Genomic DNA, 24859 nt, shown 5'->3' on the forward strand with positions numbered 1-24859 from the left:
CTTTCATATAGGCAGCAAATACTAGCTTCTTTCATATAAGCTAATATGTCTCTGAAGCAGTGGTGGACAGTAATGAAGTAAATTCGTTACTGTACTCAGTGTTCCATTTTTGTAACTTTTTATTTTAACGCCACTACATTTCAAAGTAAAATATTTTACTTTTTACTCCACTACATTATGTGAAATATGTCGTTCCTTCAGGCGCGTGTGTTCATTAAAAAAGTAACAAAACAAAAGAAGCGGGAAGCACGCGCACCAATCGCGGTTCGGCTCAACATCACTGCATCAGCGTGACGGTTGGACAGATCAGATCTCTCAGACGCAATGGCCTTTACCTGAGTGAAAATGTTGAAGTAGTCGGAAAGAAAAACGACTCCTCCGTTTTCAAGTTCCTTCTTTGCCTGCCTCAGTCCCTTAAGATTTATTCTTATAAGAATCCCCCATCCAATCTAAGGAAACACGTGGAGGTAAGCCTACTGGTCGTATCGGCCTACTACTGGTCATTTTCTTTAATGAGAAATCTAACAATAGCTTGTAACAAAAGGTTTCTGCATGTTAAAATAAGTCCGACATTAGCACTGTATACATGGTTAGTTAGCTAGCTAGCTAACTACTATTGCTAGTATACAACCGAAAACTGCCTTAGCAACGCACAACATGCTAGTTATTTGTTATACAATAGTTCATAGTATTTGGAGCTCTTAGCTAGACAAATGCATCCATATTGTAAAATAATAAACATTTGAACATAGTACTTTGTTAGAAAAACATTCTATTTTGACTGGTTACAGGTTTACATGCAGAGCACGGTGCTAAATATTGGAGCCTTTACGTTCAATACTTAAGTACATTTGAAGGCCATTACTTTTGTACTTTTACTCCAGTAGAGGCCTAAATGGAGGAGTTCTACATGTACTGGAAAAATGTTTTGTCTTGGGTATCTGTACTTTAACTTTAATTAGCTACATGGTTTGTGTCTGCCACTGCTCTGAAGGATAATGTATTTCCTGTAGGGATGTATATCGTCACCACTAAGCTAGATTCGATACACATCTCGATACACTGCCAACGATGCAATATAACTGCAATACTCTGAAACCCCTTGTCGATGCGATGCGATACAAATGCGATGCGATGCGACACACTCACGAACGTAAGTTGTTGAGCGGGGGGGTTACGAGGGGGTAGCGGCCGCAGAGATGTCCACACCGTGCCGTCTTTTCATGCGTGTTGCCAGGTTCGTTGTGCTACTAACGTATTTAGCCCCACGGCATTGTTTGCAGATTGCGTGACCGCCTCACTGAAGGCGATGCATCGTGAATTCGCTCGCAAATTAAACTCGATGCACGTTGAATCTACCGATGCAGTCGCATCGCAGACATGTGTACCGATTCACCGATGTGAATCGATGAATCTCCACATCCCTAATTTCCTGATATCACCTAACTGTAGGCCTAACTATTTTGGAGATAAAATGACAAATTAGTTTAGCTCTGGCTCATATACAAGAGCCAGGTTTGTTGATCAGTTGCGAAACTGATCCAAAGCATATTTGGAATATGGAATGGCTCATATTTTTGTGGTTTAAGGGGAGGTTTTTGTATTGAGCCACAAATCGGGTTTGCAAGTTGGAGATGGTTGGTATGAAACATTTCATAATTTGTCATACACAAGTGTTAGGAATAGTCCAAAAGTTATTTTTCTGTAATATGACATATAATGTTTTGTGCTACAGAAATAATAATTATTCTAATCCGTAATGACATTTTAAGGTGAATTACAGTAATGTGAAAAAGAAAGTACACCTTCTTTGAATCATTTTGCGTATCAGGACATAATACATTTTTTTCATGTCCTTAGCAGGTCTTACAATCATGTAAATACAACAGCCTACAACAGATTCCTGTCCTTTTAGTTGTTTTGTCTGTATGTTCTCCCATCAACCATTTGCTCTTTGGTGGCTTTGTGGACCTCCAGTCTAGCACGGGTCAAGGTTCAAGTGCGCTCTTGGCTAAGCCGCTTCCCGTGGATGTGTTTGGGAGTTGGTCCACCTGTAAAGCCATCCTGCCTGGTTGGATGAGCCACCCGTACCCCCTTCAGTTCTCAAGTGAGTACGCCCCTCACATTTAAGCCTATCTGCAGTTTATCTGCTCCCTATTAGCACAGTTGGTTGAGCTGTGCTGCTTATGACCCAGGTTCAAATCCCTATCTGGTTGTCCCCCCCCCCATTTGTGGTTTTGCTTCCTCAGTTGTTTCCTTATTCTTTACACCCCTTCCTGGGGTTAGAAACATTGATGCTGATGCACTGTGTGTTTATGGGTCACCAGGGGTTAAAGTTTCTGCAGTAGTGGCAAACCAAGAAAACCATCCTGTGCTAACCAATGATGGACCATAATACGGAAAGACAAGAATTATTTAATTAAAAGGAAGTAGAAGTAATAATGAATTAAAAAATCTATATGTCCCTGCAGGCCACCATTAGAAAACTTGATGCAGGGCAGCTTTCAGTGACAGAATGCAAAAAATTTGGCATTAATCAGAGAAAGACTTGCTGATATGCAGTTAATGTTTCTGTCTTATAATGTCAACTATATTTTTTATCAGCAAAATAATGTATGTGGATGGATGGACAGAAGAACATAAAGATCAATATTACCACAGTGCTCCAAAAACAAACAAACAAACAAAAAAAAAAACATCACTGCTTCCTAAGCTTGGCTCTTGTAGTCCACAGTTCAGAGAGGGTGGCCTGCGATATCTCTTTGTCTCTAAAACATTGGATGACCTGGAGACAATTGGCTAATATTTATGTGAACTCAAATTCAGACATTAGTTCTCATATTTATTATTAGGAGGAAGCTTTTCTTGTCATTGTAAATGTTTTTCTGAATAGGCCTATGAAAAGGAGAAAAAAAGGTTAGAGTGGATATCAACATGCAATAAGGATGCATAGGTGAATTTCTAAAAACAACCCACCTAATCCACTGGTGTAACCCTTAACGTTTCAGTACCCCTGCTTCTAACCGCCCAACCTCCCCACAACAGACAAGGCTGAAAAGGTCATGAAACAACTAAAAATGAATGTTAACCACGTTTTATTAAATCGTTCAAGAATATGGAAATTCACATTACAGACACCATTGAAATCTAATTATAACCAATTATGGGAGCAGTAGGTCGATTTTGTATGTGTGTGTGTTGATTATCCACAGAGTAGCCAGTGGACATCATCTGAAGAACAAACAGTGTTTCGAACATGTCTATGTAGAATGTTAATTGTTCAACAACTTTTTTGGAAAATATTTTTGGGAGCTCAGTCACCTCAATGGTGGGTGTGACCATGCTCAAAACCCTCCCCATTGTCTTCCAGTTTCTATAATATTACATAATTCAACCATGTTTGTGTACTTGAGCACTAAACATGTTTTAGATAGAAATGTTTGTTATTGATATAATAAATTATTATTATTGTAAAGTGCTTCAGGATCCTGATGGTTTATAGTCATGAACTTAAGGTAGTGGAACATGAAGCCTTTTCTAATTGGTAAGCCTAACATATGGTTTGATTAGCATTATTTCTAAATTCATCTGTGTGCTACTAATACAGCGTGATCACTCTGCGGCTGCTTTGAAGAGTCACGAGGTATGAATGAGCCGGAATGTGATTCTAAGTCAGGACAGAACCTTCCAATTTACTTTAAAAAATAAAAAACTGGAAGCAAAAAACTAAACTGGAAGGTAAATGTTTGTAGAGGGCAAAACTGCCCACATCACACTTGAAATGCATGTAGATAGGCTCATGTCTGAGGTGCTTCAACACATATAATTTTAAGGTGTAAACACTACTACATATGCTCAAATAAGGTCCCCTTAAACATTCTATGTTTTAAAAAAGAGAAAAAATAATAAATAAAAAGGCACAATTAAAAGAGAAGGTTCCACAATTTATGAAAGATCCAACAGAGCCCATACAGGAATATTAAATTTTCTCTAATTTAAAAAATGAACAAAGGCTGGTGGCTGGATGTCTTTCTACTTGAATAATAGAGAGCTGGCCCACTGTAGCAGAGCGAAGACGGCAGGACACAAGTGCTTAAATGAGCAATATTTATTTGAGAGCAAATCCATAAATGTAATCCATATACCAGTCCATAGTCTTGTAGCCGGGGGCATGGAAACAAGTCCAGAATTGTATAAAGTCTTTGTAATATGGAGTGCTGAACTTCCTCCGGAATATTTTCCCCTACATCTTATTCCCAGAAAGTTTTTGTGATGGCGAAAAGGGAATGCTGTTTTTTCAAAATTGTAATGTAAATAATGGATATTTTATCTTCACAGGACAGGGCTGGCAAAGTAGTGTCACAGAGGTAGTGCTGGGGCATGAAGCGATGTTTTATGCATGCCTCAAACTTATAGGTACTTAAAAAAAAATTCTTTAAACAGTTTGGATTTTTTATAAAGTTGCTAAAAAAAAACCCCCACAAACAAACGAACCACTGTCGGAATGAGAATCATGAAAGAAGTTGAGTCACATCCCTTGCTACATGCTGATCATCTTCAGTAGCCTGTTAGCCACTGACCAAGACTGCCACTGCACTCCTGCAGACTATTACCAAAAACCGCACTCACAAATACCGCTGTGCCAAGTCTCTTGAGTGGTAGAGTCTTTCTCCTTCTAGCTCTAAAGTCTGTTGCTGTGTATTTTCTTGGACTGTTTGCAGCTGTTGTTTATCACAGTTGCTCCTGTTCACCTCAGTCGATGTTGACCTGTTCGATTCTGCCTTACTTTTGAGTTACTGATTCATTTTTTTTCTCTGCCTCATTTGACCGTACGCTGTTCGACCATGATCTACTCTTCTGTTTGTCGTAGTGGAACCAACGTTAATACGTTTGCGGTTTGTCCGCACAGGCTTTGTTTCCTTGTATCATTACAGAAGACTTCACCAGAGGTGAAGACATCATGCAAGCCATGCAAAGCAAAGGCATCGGTGGATGCATGTAAGCATCCATGCCCTCTCTGAACAAAGGAGGCTACTAAATTACCACCACGACTTTACTGGGATCCAGTGTGTCTGAAACTCCGCTCCCAGTTCCAATTCATCAACTGGTGGCCTACCCGTCTTTATTGGTTGTGGAGATAACTGGTCAGCCTGCATTTTAATCGCTTTAAGCTTTCTAGCTTCCTGTAAAGTTTGTGTGTCTCCACATTCACACACGGACCATTTGCTGCTGTTTTTAATCCCATCTTTCTACTTTCAAGCAATAGTTTTGAATATTGTATGGCGTGAGTGGTGGTCGAAGGAATAGGTAGTGACTGCATTGCATTGACATTCTTATTCATAGGGAGTGGAAGGATTATAGATTTACTCCAGTTGTTACAACCTTATCTTGTCTCTTCTCAGCTCGATAGTCTAAGCCCTGTCAAGGACACACAACATGAAAAAAATTTACCAAGGTGCAAAAACTCCCAGGAGTTTTTTGCCGTTTTATCATCACAAACAGTTCACAATAAACAAAGACACTCCCTGCCAAAAAGAATGAAATGAGGTGTATAATGTTAGGTTGGCCTAAGGCCATCACGTAAAATAAAATCTATTCCCTACAAAAAATAATAATAATTCAAAAATGTAAATACTTCCCTAACTCCTTATGAAATTGAAACAAGAGAAAAACTGTAACACAGTAAAGGGAATCTCAACCCTATAGCTCCAAATAAAAGTGAACATTAACTAAATAAACTAAAAATTCACAAATAATGTACAAATAATGACTGCAGAGTTAACAGTATTTCTCCTAGCTCCCTGTCAAGAGTTCACATGTTTACATGGTAAATAACTTCAATTATAACTTATGGCTCCGGTAAAGAAACATCATGTATATGTGAGAAGGATTAATGAGACATTGTCTTATTTACTTTTGCCATACAGCTAGATTTCATCGATGTAGAAAAGGTTGCTGATGGCTGCTCTATTCCATAGTAATATCTGTAGCCATCTTAGTGTTGATTTCACTGAGGGTGTTCAGGACAGCAGGAGAAGGAATCTCCTGGGTAAATCCCTGATTTCATGGTGCTATTGACCTGAAGTTGGTCTTTTGGGTCCTGTTGATGTTCTACGGCATCAAGCATTCTATAGCTTCCTGTAGGTTCATAGCCATGATCTTCAGTCTCAGGTCAGCAGCTCTGGCTTCATTAGGTCTTGGTTTCAGATTTTGAGGATGATATCCATGATCCATAAATTATTCATTTTAACCAATATGTAATAGTTTAAGTGCTCTCTGGATGTCAAGTTCATTTTGAAGGCATTTGTTTTGTTTTATTACTCTAGAAGTTCAAGTTTACCACTCTCAAGCTTCACAAGTTTTTTTGTGTGTGTCATTTACAGCATCTTCAGCACTCTGATAGCAGAAAAGCATTTCCTGGAAATGGAGAATTGGTGCTCCCTTAGGAGACAAGTCTCACTCCTCCAACAGAATATGCAGAATATTAACAGTTTGATGAATCATCCAACATAATGATGTGATTGGAATGCAAGCTGAATGCTTGCTCACCTCAACTTTTCACAACAAGCAGTATGTTGTGTTTTTTGTTTTTTTTTTGTCAAGCATAAGACTTCGCTTGTGATGCTTTATTGTCATGGTTTCACAGTTGTGCTGGTGTGTGTGAGTAGGCCATGGGTGAATCAGTGTTTATTCTGTATGATACAATGTTTGCCTGGCTCACCACCTTGGAAAGAACCACCAAATGCAAAGATTCAGTTTGTGTCTCTTCTTTTCTATCGTCCATATTAATATTGGCTACTTTTGTAGAGAGATGGTTGATTTTAAGTATTGGTAAAATTTTAATATCAAACCCTCCAAAGATATCAACAGATAGATAGATTGACCTAATCAATGTCTGTAATGAGTGCACTTAGGTCCGTCTGGTTTTACACCTTTTCTGCTGGAACCTGTGCTCTGCGAGACGAAATTTGTAAATACTCATTGTATGTTCTTGATGCAATTGATCACATTAATAACCTTTTTTAAAAAAAGTATGCAACACTAACTTGGATGCTTACTGGAAAGGTCTTATCTCCAAAATATAGGCCTACTCCAATATTTTGGTTTTGAATCCACAGTCTCAAGATGAAACCTGCTTGGGCACAGGAGTTGGGCATTGCATTCACTCAGGGCACTCATGGTTAATGGAACCAAAACCTATATGGCTAAATTTTATCCTAACTCTTGTCAGTTATTGCTGTGACAAATGCTCTGCCTCACCATGTAACATCATTCATGTTTGTCTGCCTCTTAATACAGAAAGTTTGGTCCAATTACTTTGACACTGTCAGAAGTCTTTTTTTTTTTTGTATCGCTCCTTGCCCCTTGATGGCAATATTGGGCCTACAGACTAGATTGTCCTCCTTTTCCTGTATTCAAATAGACATCCTGGCCTTTATATCTGCATTGTCTGATTTTATTGCCCTGGAAGGCAGTAAGGCAGCCTTCTTTTTCCTCTTGGTTTCAGGATAACTTACATTTTCTCAGACTCAAGAAAATAAGTTTTAGTGTCAAGGGTAATACTGCTATATTCTATTTCAAATGGAATACCTTTCTTAATTACTTTAACCTGTTCCCACTAATGCCTGCAAGCTTACCAACCTAGGAGCAACTTAATAAAACTATTACTTTGTTTAGGAAGACACCCTGTTTAGGAAGACACTGTTTAGGAAGACACCCAATGATTTTAAATTCCTACTAGATATGTAGTTTATATAGATATGTAGAACATGCATACATCAGACCAACTCGATAAAAAATCTTCTAAAGTGTTTGGAAAAACTTGTTGCCTTCACGTGCTAGTCAGATGATTCTATAAAACAGACGTGAAATGGGATTACCACCACGTCGTGATTGTGCTTTATTATTTGAGCAGAGTGGAAAATGACGATTGCAAGGTTCGTTCATGTCTGCTTCTTCAGGAAAGATTAGTCCATTTAGGGTGAAATCAAATGCCATAAAAGTTCCCATGTCAAATTGGAAAAACCATTAGCACTAGCCTAACTAAGTTACTGCATTGCATTTTGTATGCACAGCAATAAAAATGGTTTACAATTTTATTTACTTCCTCAAACATTAAAGGGCAGCAAAGAAGAGATATCTCTGGCTTCAGGCCATCTGCAGAAAGGAGGGAAACGGTAAATGCGGGATCTGGCTAGGACTGGACAATATGGACAAAAATTATATCACAATATATTTATAAATTTTGGTCAATATGATATAATTCCAATATCGATATGAACAATGTAAAAACCATAGAAAACTGCCAAGAATGCCCACAACTGATGTCGGTACCTACAAATGTCTGAAAAATGAATGTCAAGTATATGAAACATCCTCCTATAAAACTATATTTACTTTAGAAATAAAAAAATAGTACAAATAAACTTTTATTTGTATTCACCCTTCATATATAAACACGATGCATGACATCACCGTCAAATAAACAAATTCGCCAGCTTTGTCAATATTAATATCTTAGATAGCCGAACCACTTCCACACCACTGTCTTTTCCAGCGGTGTCAAGTAATGAAGTACAAATACTTCATTACCTTATTTAAGTAGAAATTTTAGAAATCATGTTAAATGTTTTGTGTCGGGCACCACTACCTCACTGCCCCTTCCTCACCACCGTGACTATATGGTTTTAATAAAGTTGCATTTAACTAAAATTCATTCGTGCTTTTATTGAGCAAGCATAGGGAAAAATATGCAATCACTCAATTCTGAGGAAAAAAATATGGAATCATGAAAAACAGATAAACAAAAGAACATTCAAAATACATCACTAGTCTTTAGTTGCACAACCTTTGGCTTTTATAACAGCTTGCAGTCTCTGAGGCATGGATTTGATGAGTGACACAGTATTCTTCATCAATTTGCTACCAACTCTCTTTGATAGCAGTTGCCAGTTGATCAGCGTTGCAGATTGGAGCCTTCTTGTGGACCATTTTTTTCAATTTCCACAACAGGTTTTCAATTGGGTTGAGATCTGGACTATTTGCAGGCCATGACATCGACTGAATGTGTCTTTCTCCAAGGAATGCCTTCACTGTTGCCCTATGGGACGATGCAGTGTCATCTTGGAAAATTATTTCATCATCTCCAAACATCTGTTCAATTGAAGGGATGAGAAAACTGTCCAAAATGTCATTGTAAACTTGTGCATTAATAGAAGAATTAACCACAGTCATCTTCCCAGTGCCTTTGCCTGACATGCAGCCTTATATAATCAAGGATTGTGGAAATGTGGTTGTTTTCTTCAGGCAGTCTGTAACGTGGCTCGCGCCACGGAGCGAGAGGACGGACACAAGTGCTGAGAAGAGCGAGATTTATTCAGGGGAATACCGTAATCATCGTCGGATAGCCAGGCAGGGTCGATAACAGGAGGGCAGTCCGTAAAACATGCAAAGACAGGCATCACAACACAGGGAGCACGGGAAACAGGAGAAACACGAAACGGTCAGGCACAGAGAACAGCGATGGGACAGAAACGATCACAAAATTCAAAATACCGGACAAAGGACAAGGGAGACTCAGGGCTTAAATACATGGAAACTAACTACGAGCAGGTGTAGACAATGATACAGGGGCGTGGCAATAAACAAGGGAATTACGAGACAAACGAGCGGGGCGGGATGAACAGATACGGAACACAGACACGAGGGGTTTGGAGTGACAGCTAACGGAGGGGGACACGGTCATATGTGACAGTACTCCCCCTCAAGGCGTGCCACTCCGGGGCACGCAAGGGTAGACAGGGCAGGGGACCACGGGACACAGGACAGACCGGAGGAACAGACCAGGACAAAACAGGACGAGGGACCTGGGGCATGGCAGGGACTGGAGACAGGGGAGCAGAGACTGGCCAGGAGCCGGGTAGGGACTGGGCAGGACAGGGGACACAATGAGACCCGACAGGGCCAGGGCGAAGAATAGGGGCAGGGCCAGACGAGACAGGACTGGGGACAGACACGGGAGCGGGGCCAGGGGACAGGGCGGAGGCAAACACAGAGGCAAAGACACCATGAACAACGGAGACAGGTACTGGCACAAGGTGGGTAACAACTTGGGGAACAGACATGGGGACAGGGACAGAGAGGACACCACGGGAAACCGACACGGGAACAGGAACACAGACCTTGACAGACACAACCACGGGGACAGGGACCAAAACAAAACCAGGGATGGGACCAGGGAGCAAGGGGAACACGGGCAACGGAACATAGGAGGCACAGGGCGGAGCAGGGGGAACACAAAGTCCATGCCCAACAGGGGGCAGCACAGTCTCTGGGGACACAGGCGCGGCCGGGCGGCGGGTAGCGGGCACAGGAGCCGGCAGACGGGCAGCGGGAACAGGCAGGGTCCGCTGGCGGGCAGCGGGAACAGGCAGGGTCCGCTGGCGGGCAGCGGGAACAGGAGCCGGCGTGGACGACCTCTCCTGGGTCGCGGGGACAGGAGCCGGCGTGGACGACCTCTCCTGGGTCGCGGGGACAGGAGCCGGCGTGGACGACCACTCCTGGGTCGCGGGGACAGCAGCCGGCGCGGACGACCTCTCCAGGGTCGCGGGGACAGCAGCCGGCGCGGGCGACCTCTCCAGGGTCGCGGGGACAGCAGCCGGCGCGGGCGACCTCTCCAGGGTCGCGGGGACAGCAGCCGGCGCGGACGACCTCTCCTGGGTCGTGGGGACAGCAGCCGGCGTGGACTGCCGACGGGCAGTGGGAACGGGAACAGGCGTGGACTGCCGACGGGCAGCGGGAACTGGCGCGGTTGACCTCCTCAGGATCGCGGGAACCGGCCGCAGAGGTGACATGACGTCCTCGGGGGGCGGAGTCGCCGCACTGACGTCCTCGGGGGGCGGAGTCGCCGCACTGACGTCCTCGGGGGGCGGAGCCGCCGCTCTGACGTCCTCGGGGGGCGGAGCCGCCGCTCTGACGTCCTCGGGGGGCGTGTCCGCCGCTCTGACATCCTCCCGGGTTTCAGCCTGCCACTCCTTAGCTGAGTGGCTTGTACGACCCCCCAAAAAATTCTTGGGGAGCCCTCGGGGTTTAGCTTCCGGGAGTAGCGGAGGGAGGTCCTCTTCCGGCAAGATGACGACCTCATGCGCTGTGGCGGCGGGGCTCTGTACTGGGGGCGTGGTCCTCCTCCTTCCCCGGTCCGGTCTGCGCCTGGAAGAACATACAGACACAACTGCTTCTCGGTGGCTTTCCTGATGACTCCGCCTCGTCGGAGGTATCGGGAGCTCACAATGACTTTTGAAAGCCAACCGAGAGCCAAGCCAACGCTCGTCTGCACATTCATTCCGTCTGCCCGACTCTCGCGCTACAGGCTGGAGTCGGGCAGACACATAGCGCTTACCAGGGAGCTCGTCGCTAAAGCTAGACGTGGGAAGTGTCTTCGCTTTGTTCTTGCAGCGACGAGACTCCCCTGTACCCACAGCGCAAGGGGATTTCCTGTCTCTGGTTCGTTCGTACTGCAATACCGGAGAGTCGAACCGGATTAATCCAGCCAACATCTCATTACAGTGTTCGAACTCACCAGAGTCTCGCTCTCTCGCTGTGTCCTTGAAAGGTCCGGTATTATGTAACGTGGCTCGCGCCACGGAGCGAGAGGACGGACACAAGTGCTGAGAAGAGCGAGATTTATTCAGGGGAATACCGTAATCATCGTCGGATAGCCAGGCAGGGTCGATAACAGGAGGGCAGTCCGTAAAACATGCAAAGACAGGCATCACAACACAGGGAGCACGGGAAACAGGAGAAACACGAAACGGTCAGGCACAGAGAACAGCGATGGGACAGAAACGATCACAAAATTCAAAATACCGGACAAAGGACAAGGGAGACTCAGGGCTTAAATACATGGAAACTAACTACGAGTAGGTGTAGACAATGATACAGGGGCGTGGCAATAAACAAGGGAATTACGAGACAAACGAGCGGGGCGGGATGAACAGATACGGAACACAGACACGAGGGGTTTGGAGTGACAGCTAACGGAGGGGGACACGGTCATATGTGACACAGTCCTCTTTATAAATCTCACTGGAACAGCACCAAACAAAGGTTCCAGCATCATCACCTTGTCCAATGCAGATTCTTGATTCTTCACTCTTTTTTTCTTGACTTGACACTGAAGATAACTTTCATCCAGTCATCCACAGTCCTTGATTGCCTCTCCTTAGCCCATTGCAGTCTTGTTCTTTTCTGTTTAGGTGTCAATGATGGTTTTCTTTTAGCTTTCCTGTATTGAAATCCCATTTCCTTTAGGCGATTTCTTACTGTTCGGTCACATACATTGGCTCCAGCTTCCTCCCATTTATGCTTCATCTGTTTAGTTGTACTTTTTCGGTTTTCAAGACAAATGGCCTTAAGTTCTTTGTCTTGACGCTTTGAGGTCTTTCTTGGTCTACCAGTACGCTTGGCTTTAACAACCATGTTTGTATTTGGTCCATATCTTGGATACAGCTGACTGTGAACAGCCCACATCTTTAGCAACCATGCATGAAGTTACCTTCTTCAAGAAGTTTCACAGTCGTCTATTTTGTTTCAAGAGACATTTCTCTTGTTGGAGTCATGGTTCTTGCCACTCCACTTTTTTTTTTTGATCAAATGTTTTTTATTTTCCAAGTAAATATGTACAATACAGAGTGTTAACGAGAATCAGAGTTAAAGACAAAAAAAAAAACCCAATTAGCAATACTCGTACACTAACACAATTTGTCCCTCTCCCCCCCACCCAACCCACTCCGGATCTCAGAATAAAATAAAAACAATAAAAATAGATGGACCAAATGGAAAATGTGATTTAACAACATAGATCATCTTATTTATACATTATGGCTGGTTGTCCGAGTGCAGGTGTTTTTAACTGCAGTGTTACGACTAGCCCCTCCTCCTCCTGTCATTCAGTCGTGTTTTGTTTTGTTAGCCATGTGTCTCCCTAGTCCCTCCTTGTATTTTGTAACCCTGCCCACTCGTTAGAGTTTCATGTGTTCTTCGTTTACCCTGGTCTATTTAATCCTGGTGTTTGGTCCTGTGTGTCTCGGTTCGTTGTTGGATGTACTCACCTTGGTCCTGTTGTTCTGCCATTTTGCCCCGTGTTCTTTCGTGTGTCTGCATTATGGTTGGTTTTGTGTTCTGTTTTGGTAATGTCGCTTCGTCTTGGTTTTGTTTATTGTTCTGACTGCCTTTCTGGTTCGGCCCATGCCTGCCTGTATGACCCCGAGTTCGGATTTCCCATTTAATAAATCTCGCTCTCCTCAGCGTTTGTGTCCGCCTCCTCACTCCGCAGCGCATGCTGCGTTACATGCAGACTAACGAGCAGATCTAATCTGAGGCAGGTGTCCATTTAGGGAAAGGAAATTGACTGGGTGTGTCCTTATTTTCTACCTCAAATTTGAGTGATTCCATACTTTTTTCCTCAGAATTGAGTGATTCCATATAGTTTTCCCTGTGCTTGCTCAATAAAAGTAACAGTTACTTTGTTTCCACAATGTTTTTTTTTTTTCTTTCTTTTAGTGTTTCTGAAAACCAACAAGTTGCACTTTGGATTGACCTTATTATTGCATCATGTTCTTGATCTGAGTTTGTTCTACAGAATAAAATGTCTGAATGAGTGCTCATCCCAGACTGGTGATACTTTTTGCCAGGGGTTGTATGCTGACATTGAGTTATCGTCCAGCCCTAGATCTGTTCAAACGTGTACGTCTGGCAAACACTTAATCACAGGTAAATTAATGAGGTAAACGTGAACACTTATAATGTTAGAAGCCAAAATAATAAACACTGATGATTCATTAAAAGGGCAGTATAAATGTTTTGTGTGTATATGTGATTGGGAGTGAGTGGAATTACTAGTCTGTGTTGGAAAAGGAAACTTTTTAGACCCCATTTAAGTGCATTAATCCAGATGTCAGATAAATGTTACCTGGTGATTTGATAAGGTAGTTGTCTGGTCATTGAGCTGGGTTGTTGTCAACTTTGATGGAGTTAGACTTAGCTACTGGACACCAATCAATCCCTGTGCCATTTATTAGCTATATATTGCAGATTTTCCTGACTGGTTCCTAATAGCTAAAACTAGTATGGAATTCTTCTTTTATGCTTTTAAATGGGCGAAGATGCAAGTTTACTTATACTTCTGACTCTATACATAGAGTATTAGGTTGTGTGTGTGTGTGTGTGTGTGTGTGTGTGTGTGTGTGTGTGTGTGTGTGTGTGTGTGTGTGTGTGTGTGTGTGTGTGTCTCACCTCAGTGCTCCTCTTCCCTCAGACACACTGTGAGTCCATTCCTGTGCACAAGAAAGTTTTCTTCTGATCATCACCGTTACTTCTGATCATCACCTTTACTTGTAATTAATCTTTTCATCTCTCTGGAGTGTGTTTGTGGATGTACTCTCTTGGTGCGTAGTCAGACCCAAAAATGGCACACCATACACAGCTTGCAATGCGTGTTAAAGCTGTCATTAGTGGTTTTTCAGCTTCCACAGGGACAAGGCTAAGATCGCTTGAGTGACCTTTGGGGGACATAATCCCATAATCCTCAGCCTAATTTCTGCAAACGAGGAACAGCTGGAGACACTTGTCATCAGTACCTGGCTGAATCTTTGAGTTCGCTGCCTCGGAAGACTTGTATCGACCTGTTTTAGTCTGAGGGTCGATGTGTAGGGTGAGCCTCAGTCTTCAGGGCACCTGCAGGACACTGTCCAGTTTGTTCCCAGACACTGCCATGAGGCATCAGACGTGCCTGTCAGCCTAGCCCTCGAGCCCCTCAGTGTTTCTGGCCCTCTGCCTGGTGCTCCAGCTTCAGTGCATGCACGTTTTCTTTGCGTATGGCTGCTTGATGCCCCTCCCCTCAGCAGTGGCGGACTTCATTACACCAAACCAGGTGGCTTGTTAGAGATCCATGGCATAGCTGCTCACTCGTGACATCAATCACAATTTCATCAACAGAAAACTCACCTACACTGGAGCCTCTAGCTGTCTGGACCAATGTGAAGACTTCATTTAATTTTTCATCTACAAAATTAGTACAGTCTGTTTATGATGGTTGTAATATTATTAATATTAGTTGTTGTTGTTGTTGTATAGTGTTTCTGATCCATTACATTTTTTTTTACACCTGTCACATCATGGACTCACAACACATAATTTAATTATCTTCCTCATCCTAAATACAAATTCTATGTCATGGTCAGCTGCAAAGTCTTCCACTTGCTTTGGTAAAGTGTTCTTTACCATTCTTGTTTGTGTTTATAAAGTGTAATGCAAGTTTTTTGCCGATCTTGTCAGTTTTGTTCATTTGTTATTAAGTCATCTCATGGACCAGCATCCTTTGTTGTCCTCTGAGCATGGATGATAGAATAGAATGCCTTTATTTATACAGATGTACAATGAGATTGAAAGCCACTCCTTTTTCAATGCAAACATACATTGAATAGGGGATAAATAAAAATTTAATTTAAAGTTATAATAGAATATAAAAATGAGATCTGACATTACAATAGAAATCTAACATTACAATAGAAATCTAACATTATAATAAAATCTAACATTATACATCTCAATCTAACATTATACACATTATATACATTATGATGATGATGATGATGATGATTTTTTTGTCATTTTTTGAACCAATGATTGCGGGCTAATTTGGAGGGTTGTATGCGGGAATAAATGCACCTGGACTGTTTTCTAACATTCCTGCCATTTCAGACGTTATAGCATGGACAGGTCATGCAGGTTTCCCATGTATGCATCAGATATTTAAATTCAGGATCCTTCAGCCTGGTCTCGTCCTAGAGCCCAAGGGTCTTTACGAAGTTTGTCCACGCTTCAGTGGAACAACTATAACAAAATGGTGTGAGAGTTTTACTGGATGACTGGCTCCTCTATGGAACATGCCTCAGGCTGTCTCCCCACGTGCAGAATTATATCAGAGCCCAAGGGTTCCCAGTGGACTGGGACGAATGCAAAGGGAGGGACACCGAATACTTGTGGTTTTACTGGTCTGCATCATCACAGAACCGAGCTCCAGCACATTTGTCTTATATGAACAAGTGAAGCTGAGATCTGCTATAATTGGATGGAATTATAGATATTATAGATGTACTCTTTGTGGATTCCAATTAAAAATGTGATCTAATACATCATCCTGTCATTCAGCCCCTGAGGCAAATCCATGCTTTCCCATGATCATTCCAGCACCTGTAGTCGTTTTGAGGAGTCCCATCATCTCGATGAACTAGCGCTCTTCCCTCCCCTGGTGCTGACCGTCACAATCATGCATTCACATTTTCAGTTATTCTAGCTGCTTTAGGCTACGTCGATTTGTTCTTGATGACACTGATTTGTTCTTGATGGATCATACTTTTAAGATTTGTTTTCCTGTCTGCAACATTCAGCAATGTTATAAATTATTTCAAAGCATATGATACCTTAGGTAGCTGGATATGTGCATTTCCCCACAGTAGGCCCATTTCATGTGAACTCTTTCGTATTAAATTTAAAAGGTAACTTATGTAATTATTTATGTAATTTTTTTTTGGCTGTTTTTAAACTGGCTGTTGGCAGTAGTCAGTAGTCATGGATAATAGAATAATTAGAGTTGTCACGGTATGGCGGTCCCCTACCGGTCGCCTCCGTCCACAGCGGCAGTTGTTGTTGTTGTGTTCGTCCCTCAGGTGGGTGGAGCCCGTGATCCGTCTCACCTGAGGGTAGTTTGTTTGTCTATATAGGTCTTGTCTTTGTACCAGTTGACTGCTGGTCATTATGTCCAGGCGATCTGTCCCGCACCCTCAACATAAATAATAAGTTGAGTAATAAGTTGAGTATGCTTATACTCAACCAATTGCACTCCTGCTGTTCTTCTCTTTAAATATTCACATCACATAGCGCCTTTACATGTTATTTCTAAAGTATTAGATTTATATAATTTGTCTTTTCAACAGGTTAAAGGTTTGTACACCATGCATAGTTCCTCTGTCTCTACTGGCTTATTTGGGAACAATGGCTTTTCTATTCTCATACAGAACTTTTGGTGTGCCTATGCACCTAGGACCTTATTATTAAGAGCAGTCAGTGATGTGAAATCTGTGTAAAACTTTGGATCTGTGCCTTCTCTTCTTAGTCTCAAGCACTGCAAACATGTCCCCTTAAGTCTCCACGTCTGTTTGCCCTCACAGAGCCATTGTGTACAGTGGGAACTGAAGGAGATGGATCACAAGTGCCCTTATAACCTAAATCCATTTCTCTCACTGACAATAGAGGATCTATGACAAAATTCTATAAAACTATAAAATGCAATGGTGGAGTCACTTCTTTGACCTGATATTTGCAAGGTTTTCAGTGTATCCAGCAGGTTAACCCCTTCCCATGTGTTTGGTTATACTTGCATTCTGAATTCTGTTTTTTTTCTTCTTTTTTTTAAGAAATATATCCTTCAGATATCCGTCTGTGTAATCTTTGTGGAAGATCACATTCCACTCGATTGCACACATGTGAGTCAAGTGGGGTGGCAATCACATGTCATTGTTGGGTCACTCGACTGCATCTAGATAAGCGTCTCTGACATTTTACTGTTTTGTCCTGAAATGATCCATGACTACACACTCTGCATCTGACATTATGTTGCTGCTTGGTAGGAGGTTAGGAATACTCTGTGCCAAAATAAGTATGCCCTGCAGAGAACCAGTTGTCAGAGAAGAGTCTGTAATTTGTGTGTTTTGGAATGGGTTCAGGCATACAAGAAACAAACAACAAACAAACAAAAACAACACATTTCACCTTGTTTCCATATGAACGTGGGAGTGGGGGGGTTACTGCTCTTCCTGAATTGATCTGAAGGTTGTGTGAAATGCCATTTGAGCTTGCAAAGAGTAGAAACCTGTAGTGCAGCTTCCTTGCATTACTGATTAGTTTTTTTCTGTTCCTTTTCCTTGAATAACACCATCAGCTACTAATCGTGGTAAGCTGTTTGACAGGTTGTGTTATATTAGCTAGCTAATTTAAAAGAACGTTATGGAAGAATGTCCGTGTACTATGGAGATGGTCCAAGGGAGATGGTGCTATTTATGTATAGCATAAATCTGGGTTTAGTTAGTGTCATGAGTTGGCGTGTCTTCCCTGCCTTCTGGTTAGGATACGGGGCTAGTATCATGACACGTTTCCAGAGAGGAAGCTGAGATGCATTGTCTGAGATGTCCTTTACGTCAGCCCCATAATTATGATTCTCATCTTGTGCTCATTCATCCTAAAAAGAGCAGCGTGAGTTTGTTTTGCGGTCCATGGAAGTTGTGCACTATTCACAAGAGGTACGGAGTGCTTGTGCGTTCCCTGATGGGAACATGTACAAGAACATGAAAATGAACCTTTCCAAAAAGTTAATTAGGGTAATGTCAAATTTTAGTAAAATAAAAACAGGACACTCCAGACCTGCATATTTTGCACACATACTAATATGTTGTAGCCACAGTCAGCAACTTTATATGTTTACAGCTTCTTGAGCTAGCTAGCTTTTTCAATGCACAAATTATGTAAACCTGCTAATAAATTCTCATGTAAACAGTTATACATCAGCTCAGTGATAGCCCAAAGTAGCTGACTCGACCTTCATTTCTCTTCTTGTCTTTATTCCTTTCTCGAGCACTGTGAACATACATTGACACAAGTTCTGTATGTCGTAATTTTTTTTATTTTACCACCACTTTAAAGGAAAATGCAGTATGAGATCAGTTCCTCTATCCTACACCCAGACTTTATCTTTTCTCCAACTCACCAGTCATTAACTCCTTACCACAAAACTTATGGTGAATGGATATTTTATTGGGCCGCCTGGACACGGACGAAATACTGAAGAACACTGCTAGATACATTAACACCAGTACAACACCCACTACCAGTCCATTATCATGTCGGCGTCACTGCTGTCTGGAGAGTGGTCCACCAACCTAATAATATCTGGTCTGCAGTGATACTGTGGCAAGTAGTATGCTGCACCTTGTAGTCTAAATTGCACCTGTGTGATGAATGTACATGTGAATGTGCTGGTGAGGTACGTGGGTTATGAACAGATAACGATATTAATTGGCTTTTGGCCATAAGCTTGTGTGAAATCAGCATTACTCAGATGGTACATCAGTTTGAAAGAGTTCATTTCTTTGTTGGTATGATTGGGAGGAATGGTGTATGTTTTAGAGCTTTTCAGAACTCTGCAGTTATTCTCAGATTTATTAATATATTTTGAAATCTGAGTCGGGCCATGTGTCCATGAGGTTAAGGGAATTTATGATTCACTGTCTGTGACCCTCGATCTGAACACTCTGACATTTTGTTCATTCTTATTATCTGTGTGTCTGCCCCTCAGCTAGAATTTCTTTATTCCTTCAATCTCTGTTCCATCTTTTCCATTACCCCTACATCCAGTCAATTGTACCTTTCCTGATAAGGAAAACACCAATCATACATACGTCTTATTATTTTTAGCCAGATGTTTTAAGACACGTTTTATTTCTTCTGTTTTTAACTAGATGTCTTCTTATTAAACTCTAGAACTCTTTTGTGTATTTTGAATCTGTTCTCCCAGTGCTGGCTATGGAACACCGAGGGCTGAGGAAATTTTTACTGCTGTTTGTGAACCCCGGCGGCTATGATCTACGTCTAGAGACGATTCCCAAACCTAACAATGAGCTTACGTGAAAATAGAATATGCTGACTGTGTTGCAAATATTTATAGCTGCATTGCAATAATAATTTATCATATCCTCATAAATTGTAATTTTCAATTTTATGCAATGTTTGCTTCCCCTGTATAAAAGATCCATAGATCTAACACGTCTTTGCCGAACAGAATTCTTCAGGATATCGACTCAGTCTGTGGAGAAAGGGTTGCAGCATTTGGCTATTCAATTATTGTTATGGTAATTTGCCTTCTTTGCATGTCATAGGACTCGTAATCTCATGGTGCTTAAAAGAAAAATGGAAAGGTTGGGTGAACATGTGAACTGAACTTTCAACCCTTGAGGAACAGCTACTATTGACCAAGCTTAAACAAGGACACAAGGTTTCAAATGGCCAATCTGCATAATGGCCTCCTTGGTCTGCAGAGGAAGCCACTGGGACTAAAACCGCTACCACAAATATGGCGGTTTATCTGATGGGACTAGCATGAATGTCACTAATTGACAATTGAATTAGTGCTCTTGTGAAAACGCCGTCCATTAAATCCAGTGGGATTCCAGGGGGAATTGAGACGAGGCTGTGGATCTGAGAGATGAAGAAAATCCCGTTAAACGTCCGTCCTGAGAGAAAGATGAAATTGCAATGCTATGCATGAATGGTGACAGGCAACTACCTGTAGCTATACAGCCAGATTGTAGATGAGGCGCTGCGATTCTCTGTTGTGAAACCCGGAGACAGTGTATTGAGTGAGAGCCCCCTCTGCCCTCCCCCCACACTTGCTCTTGCAATCTCTCTGCCTCTCTCACTCTCTCTCACAACCCCACACGCAAACATACACGCGGTCACAGACACACACACGCACACACACACACACACACAATATCTGGGGAAGCAGCCGCTCGGCAGTGGGATGGATTCTGACTACTAAAGAGCCTGAGTGAGACGGGAACAGGCAGCGAGCTAACAGCTCACGAAAGAGGGAAAGGATTCGGTCGCCAGCGTGTGCATCTGCAGATGCAGATCTGGAAGGAGAACACTCACTGGTTGGGCAAGACCAGAGTGGCTTTTCTCAGTACCAAGAGGCAACCCTCCCTGCTCATCGTGGATCCCAGAGGAGCGAAGAGAAGGTATTGACAATCCCCCCGCCCCCCGGCAGCGAAACACAGGAGGAGGGCTAGGGGGAGGTCTGTGACCCTTCGTTTTCGTCTGAGGAGAGGCAGGAGGTGGGGAGAGCTGGGGCGGAGAGACGAAAACTGAGTTGCTGTCATCTTTTTTTTTTCCTTTTTTTTCTTTTATCTTCCCATTCACAAATACGCCGAATGCGATTTTTAGAGTGATGTGGAGCCAGTCCTCCTGGAGGGATGAGGTAGGGTCCAGTTAGCTGCTGAGTCTTGGTGCCTTGTTCCGCGCCAATATCTCTGTTGCAGTTCCACCTTATTTCCCATGTTCGTCCGTCTTTTCTTGTCTGTTTGCACTTTTCATTGTCCACTGTAGCGCTGCTCTGAAACTGCACAGTGCTCCTTTTCTTCATGTGATTGAAGGATTCTGAAGCTTTTATATGTTTGGATCTTTCTGAATTGACAGCTGATTTGAAGACGGAACAAAAGACAAGCCTGGGATTAAAGAGATACTTTTTCAAACCAAAACAAAGGAGAAAAACATTGCTATTAACCATACTTATTAACTATACTTGAGCGCTCTCTGTGAAGCCTGCACTGTTGTGGAGGACTACTAAATCTACTTTCTGTTACTAGGTGCATAGCAAGTAAGTTCTTATTAGGAACAAAAGAGTGATGACAGCCATGAAGACGGACTCGGAAGACAGTATTGAGAGCATCAGGCCTTCGAACTTACAAGCCTTTGCCAACTCCTCCACACTCCATGGCATGAGCCACATCTTTGCCTATGGACACATGACATTTCGCCGCTGCCTCTGGATACTGTCGTTTCTTGGCTCTCTGAGTCTGCTGCTACTAGTCTGCATGGACCGCGTGTCCTACTACTTTGAGTTCCCACATGTCACCAAACTGGACGAGGTGGCTGCCCCAAACCTCACGTTTCCAGCCGTCACATTCTGCAACCTCAACGAGTTCCGCTTCTCCAAGATGACGAAGAACGATCTTTACCATGTGGGCGAGCTGCTAGCTCTGCTCAACGAGAACTACCAGATTGCAAACCCCCATCTGGCCGAGCCGCAGATCCTCGCTGCTCTGAAGGAAAAGGCCAATTTTGTCAACTTCAAGCCCAAGCAGTTTAATATGGCTGATTTCTACAACCGCACTGGCCATGACATCAGAGACATGCTCCTGCAGTGCACCTTCAGAGGGGAGATTTGCTACCCTTTCAACTTCACCACAGTGAGTGTTGCCATGCAGTTATCACTGAGCTTTCTTCCTCTTTGTATCCTAATATAGGCCTGTCTGCTTTACCAGCTGTAAAAAGGAGGAAAGGTCTCTTTGGCTGCCTTCTAATAGAAAATTGCGCTGAGACAAATCTCTTGTGGTGTTAAATAGTGTCTTGAGTTACATTTTTTTTCAGTTGCCATGAATGAGGTAACGCTGCTCACACTGTAGTTACTGTGCCGTGTGTAAATAACTGGACAGTGACCCAACTTAAGAACGTATACTCAACAATGTAAAAATCATAGCCTTTTTTCTTCATACTACCCTGAATTAATAGAACCACAAGTCATTGGAAACATTTAAATAGTCTTAAATGTATTTTTTTACTTGGTTGCAAATCCTTCTTGGCTGAAGGTCTGAAGCATAAGGCCTGTGACCTATGACCTTCTTAAACATTGGCATGCATCGGCAGCCCTGTGCAACAGCTGCCTTCAGGTCCTGTTTGTTTCTGGAGGTTTTTTAACTTCAGTGTTTTATTTCATTAGTCAAATACACACCCAGTAGGATTGGGGTCAGGTAATTGGCTTGTATAATCGAGACTACTGCACTCCAGCAGTTCTGATAGAAATTGTTCCGGCCATCCACCTGGTGAGGTGAGACGTTTGATTGGACTCGAGCCATTATGAGGCTCCTATGCTTTTTAGAAATCATGTTGCTGCTATCGTCATCTCCAGCAAAGATGAGCATGCCGCCACCAAGGTTTGCAGGCGATGTGCTGGATCGCGAGCGATTTCAGGTCACTTTCACATCCTCCTGTGATTGTTCTTCCAGTACATTTGGGGTAAAAAAAAGCGAGGAATCTTCATCCAGTAAATCTGTCTAGAAGTAGCAAATCTGGAAGTTGGCTTAAGAGCTCTGTTAGCATTATAGGTTGTTGTTATTGTTTGTTGATTTTGTAGTTTGTTTGTTTTTTTTATTGCTTTTTTAAAAGCAAGCCTTGTGTTGTTGTGTCTTACAATTTGCGTCTTGTGGCTCCTGTGTAATCCGCTGTTTGATGCTTGAAATAATCTTCTATGCTTTCTTATTGGATAGTGTTCTTGACACCTAGTTTTTCCAACATAGCTAACAGTTTTCTTTTGGTTTTCTGCTGCAGAGATTTTAATGGTTTTGCCATGTTATTTACAATTGCTAATCATCAGTGAGTTCTTTCTGCTAACCAGAGGTGGGCATTAAAGAAATAAAGGTAATTCGTTACTGTACTTAAGTAATTTTTTTGTGTTTTTTTTCTTTACTTTACCCAAGTATTTCCATTTTTGTAACTTTTTATTTTTACTCCACTACATTATGCGAAATCTGTCGTTCCTTCAGGTGCGTGTGTTCATTAAAAAGTGATTAAACAAAAGAAGCGCAAAGCCTGCGCACCAATCGCGGTTTGGTTCAATGTCACTGCAACAGCGTTAAATGTTTGGAGAACAGATTCCAACACTGTAACTCCCCATAAAACCCATGGCCTTATCTGAGTGAAATATTTGAAGTAGTCGAAAAGAACAATGACTTCGTTTTCAAGTTCCTTCTCAGCCTGTCTCAGTCCCATAAGATTTCTTCTTATAAGAATCTCCCATCCAATCTAAGGAAACACGTAGAGGTAAGCTATTTTTATAGACCTACTGGCCATTTTCTGTAATGAGGAATCTAACCGTAGCTTGTAGCAAACTGTTTCTTTGTGAATGTTGAAATGAGTCCGACATTAGCACTGTATACAACGTCAGTTACCTAGCTAGCTAATTAGGCTATTGCTAGTACACAACCGAAAACTCTATTAGCATCACACGCCTGGCAGTTAATAGCTAGTTATTTGTTTTACAATAGTTAATCGTATTTGGAGCTTCCAGCTAGATAAATGCATTGATGTGAAATAATAAAAATTTGAACATGGCACTTTACGTTAGAAAAAATAACTATTTAGACAGGTTTTACATGCAGAGCATGGTGCTAAATATTAAAGCCTTTACTTTCAATACTTAAGTACATCTGAAGGCCAGTAACTCATAGTTTTACTCAAGTAGACTCCTACGTACTGGAGTAATGTTTTACATTGGGTGTCTGTACTTTAACTCAAGTACGTAGTTTGTACTTCGTCCACCACTGATCCAAATGATATACCAGAGAGACACATCTAATGTTTTGTCTATGTCTCTGAAGTATTCAGATTTTTTTGCCTTAGTTGGCACTTCATTGGTGGTCATCATGGTGAAACATCAGCTCTAGGACAGATGCAAATTACATATTTACAATTAGCTCTAGACCTTTTGTTAAATTATTGCTTAGATAACAAATCAGTACACCAGCCAAATGTGTAATTATTGTTCACTGAGGGAAATATGTTTTCAAATGATTATGTTCCAATATGATTGACTCATTGTGGACACACTGCTATGTAGTTGACATTCTGCAATGGGTGGGTAATTAAGTAAATAAATATATGCTTAAATTGTTTGTGTGTGTGTGTGTGTGTGTGTATACTGCTTCTCTGAAAATAAAATTTCCTTTCTCTGACACTGTGCATAGTTCCCAAGGCTTTGCTCCAATGTTATATTAAAGTCCTACTAGAGTCCTACTAGGATAATGACCACAGAATATAGTGTTTAACACTCACTGAAATGAGCAGTAATGACTGTGGCATTGCACAGAGGCCAATATGATTAGACATTATTCTCAAAAGGCAAACTGTTGCGTAGCTGTGCATGGTTCATGGTAAGAGTTGGTATATGGTTAGAAAAAATGGGGTATTGCTC

The 24859-nt window shown here is 42.1% G+C and overlaps 1 protein-coding gene across 12 annotated transcripts in view; it reads left to right on the forward strand.

Annotated features, from left to right (window-relative positions):
- The first annotated feature begins 328 nt into the window (after positions 1–328).
- asic1c (acid-sensing (proton-gated) ion channel 1c) overlaps positions 329–24859 on the forward strand; it is a 146259-nt gene continuing 121728 nt past the window's right edge. For 6 of the 12 annotated variants that reach the window (XM_076970613.1, XM_076970616.1, XM_076970615.1 and 3 more), the window contains exons 1-2: positions 329–467; positions 1978–2107. Coding sequence is in view for 5 of the 12 variants with exons in the window: in XM_076970618.1 (XP_076826733.1) it covers positions 21516–22079 (564 nt within the window). In the remaining 7 variants the exon portion in view is untranslated. Of the gene's footprint in view, positions 468–1977; positions 2108–20474; positions 22080–24859 lie in introns of those variants that run through there. The other 6 variants (XM_076970618.1, XM_076970622.1, XM_076970624.1 and 3 more) reach the window with 6 other exon arrangements.

The sequence above is a fragment of the Brachyhypopomus gauderio genome, chromosome 13 (assembly GCF_052324685.1).
Source record: "Brachyhypopomus gauderio isolate BG-103 chromosome 13, BGAUD_0.2, whole genome shotgun sequence".
Taxonomy (NCBI): domain Eukaryota; kingdom Metazoa; phylum Chordata; class Actinopteri; order Gymnotiformes; family Hypopomidae; genus Brachyhypopomus; species Brachyhypopomus gauderio.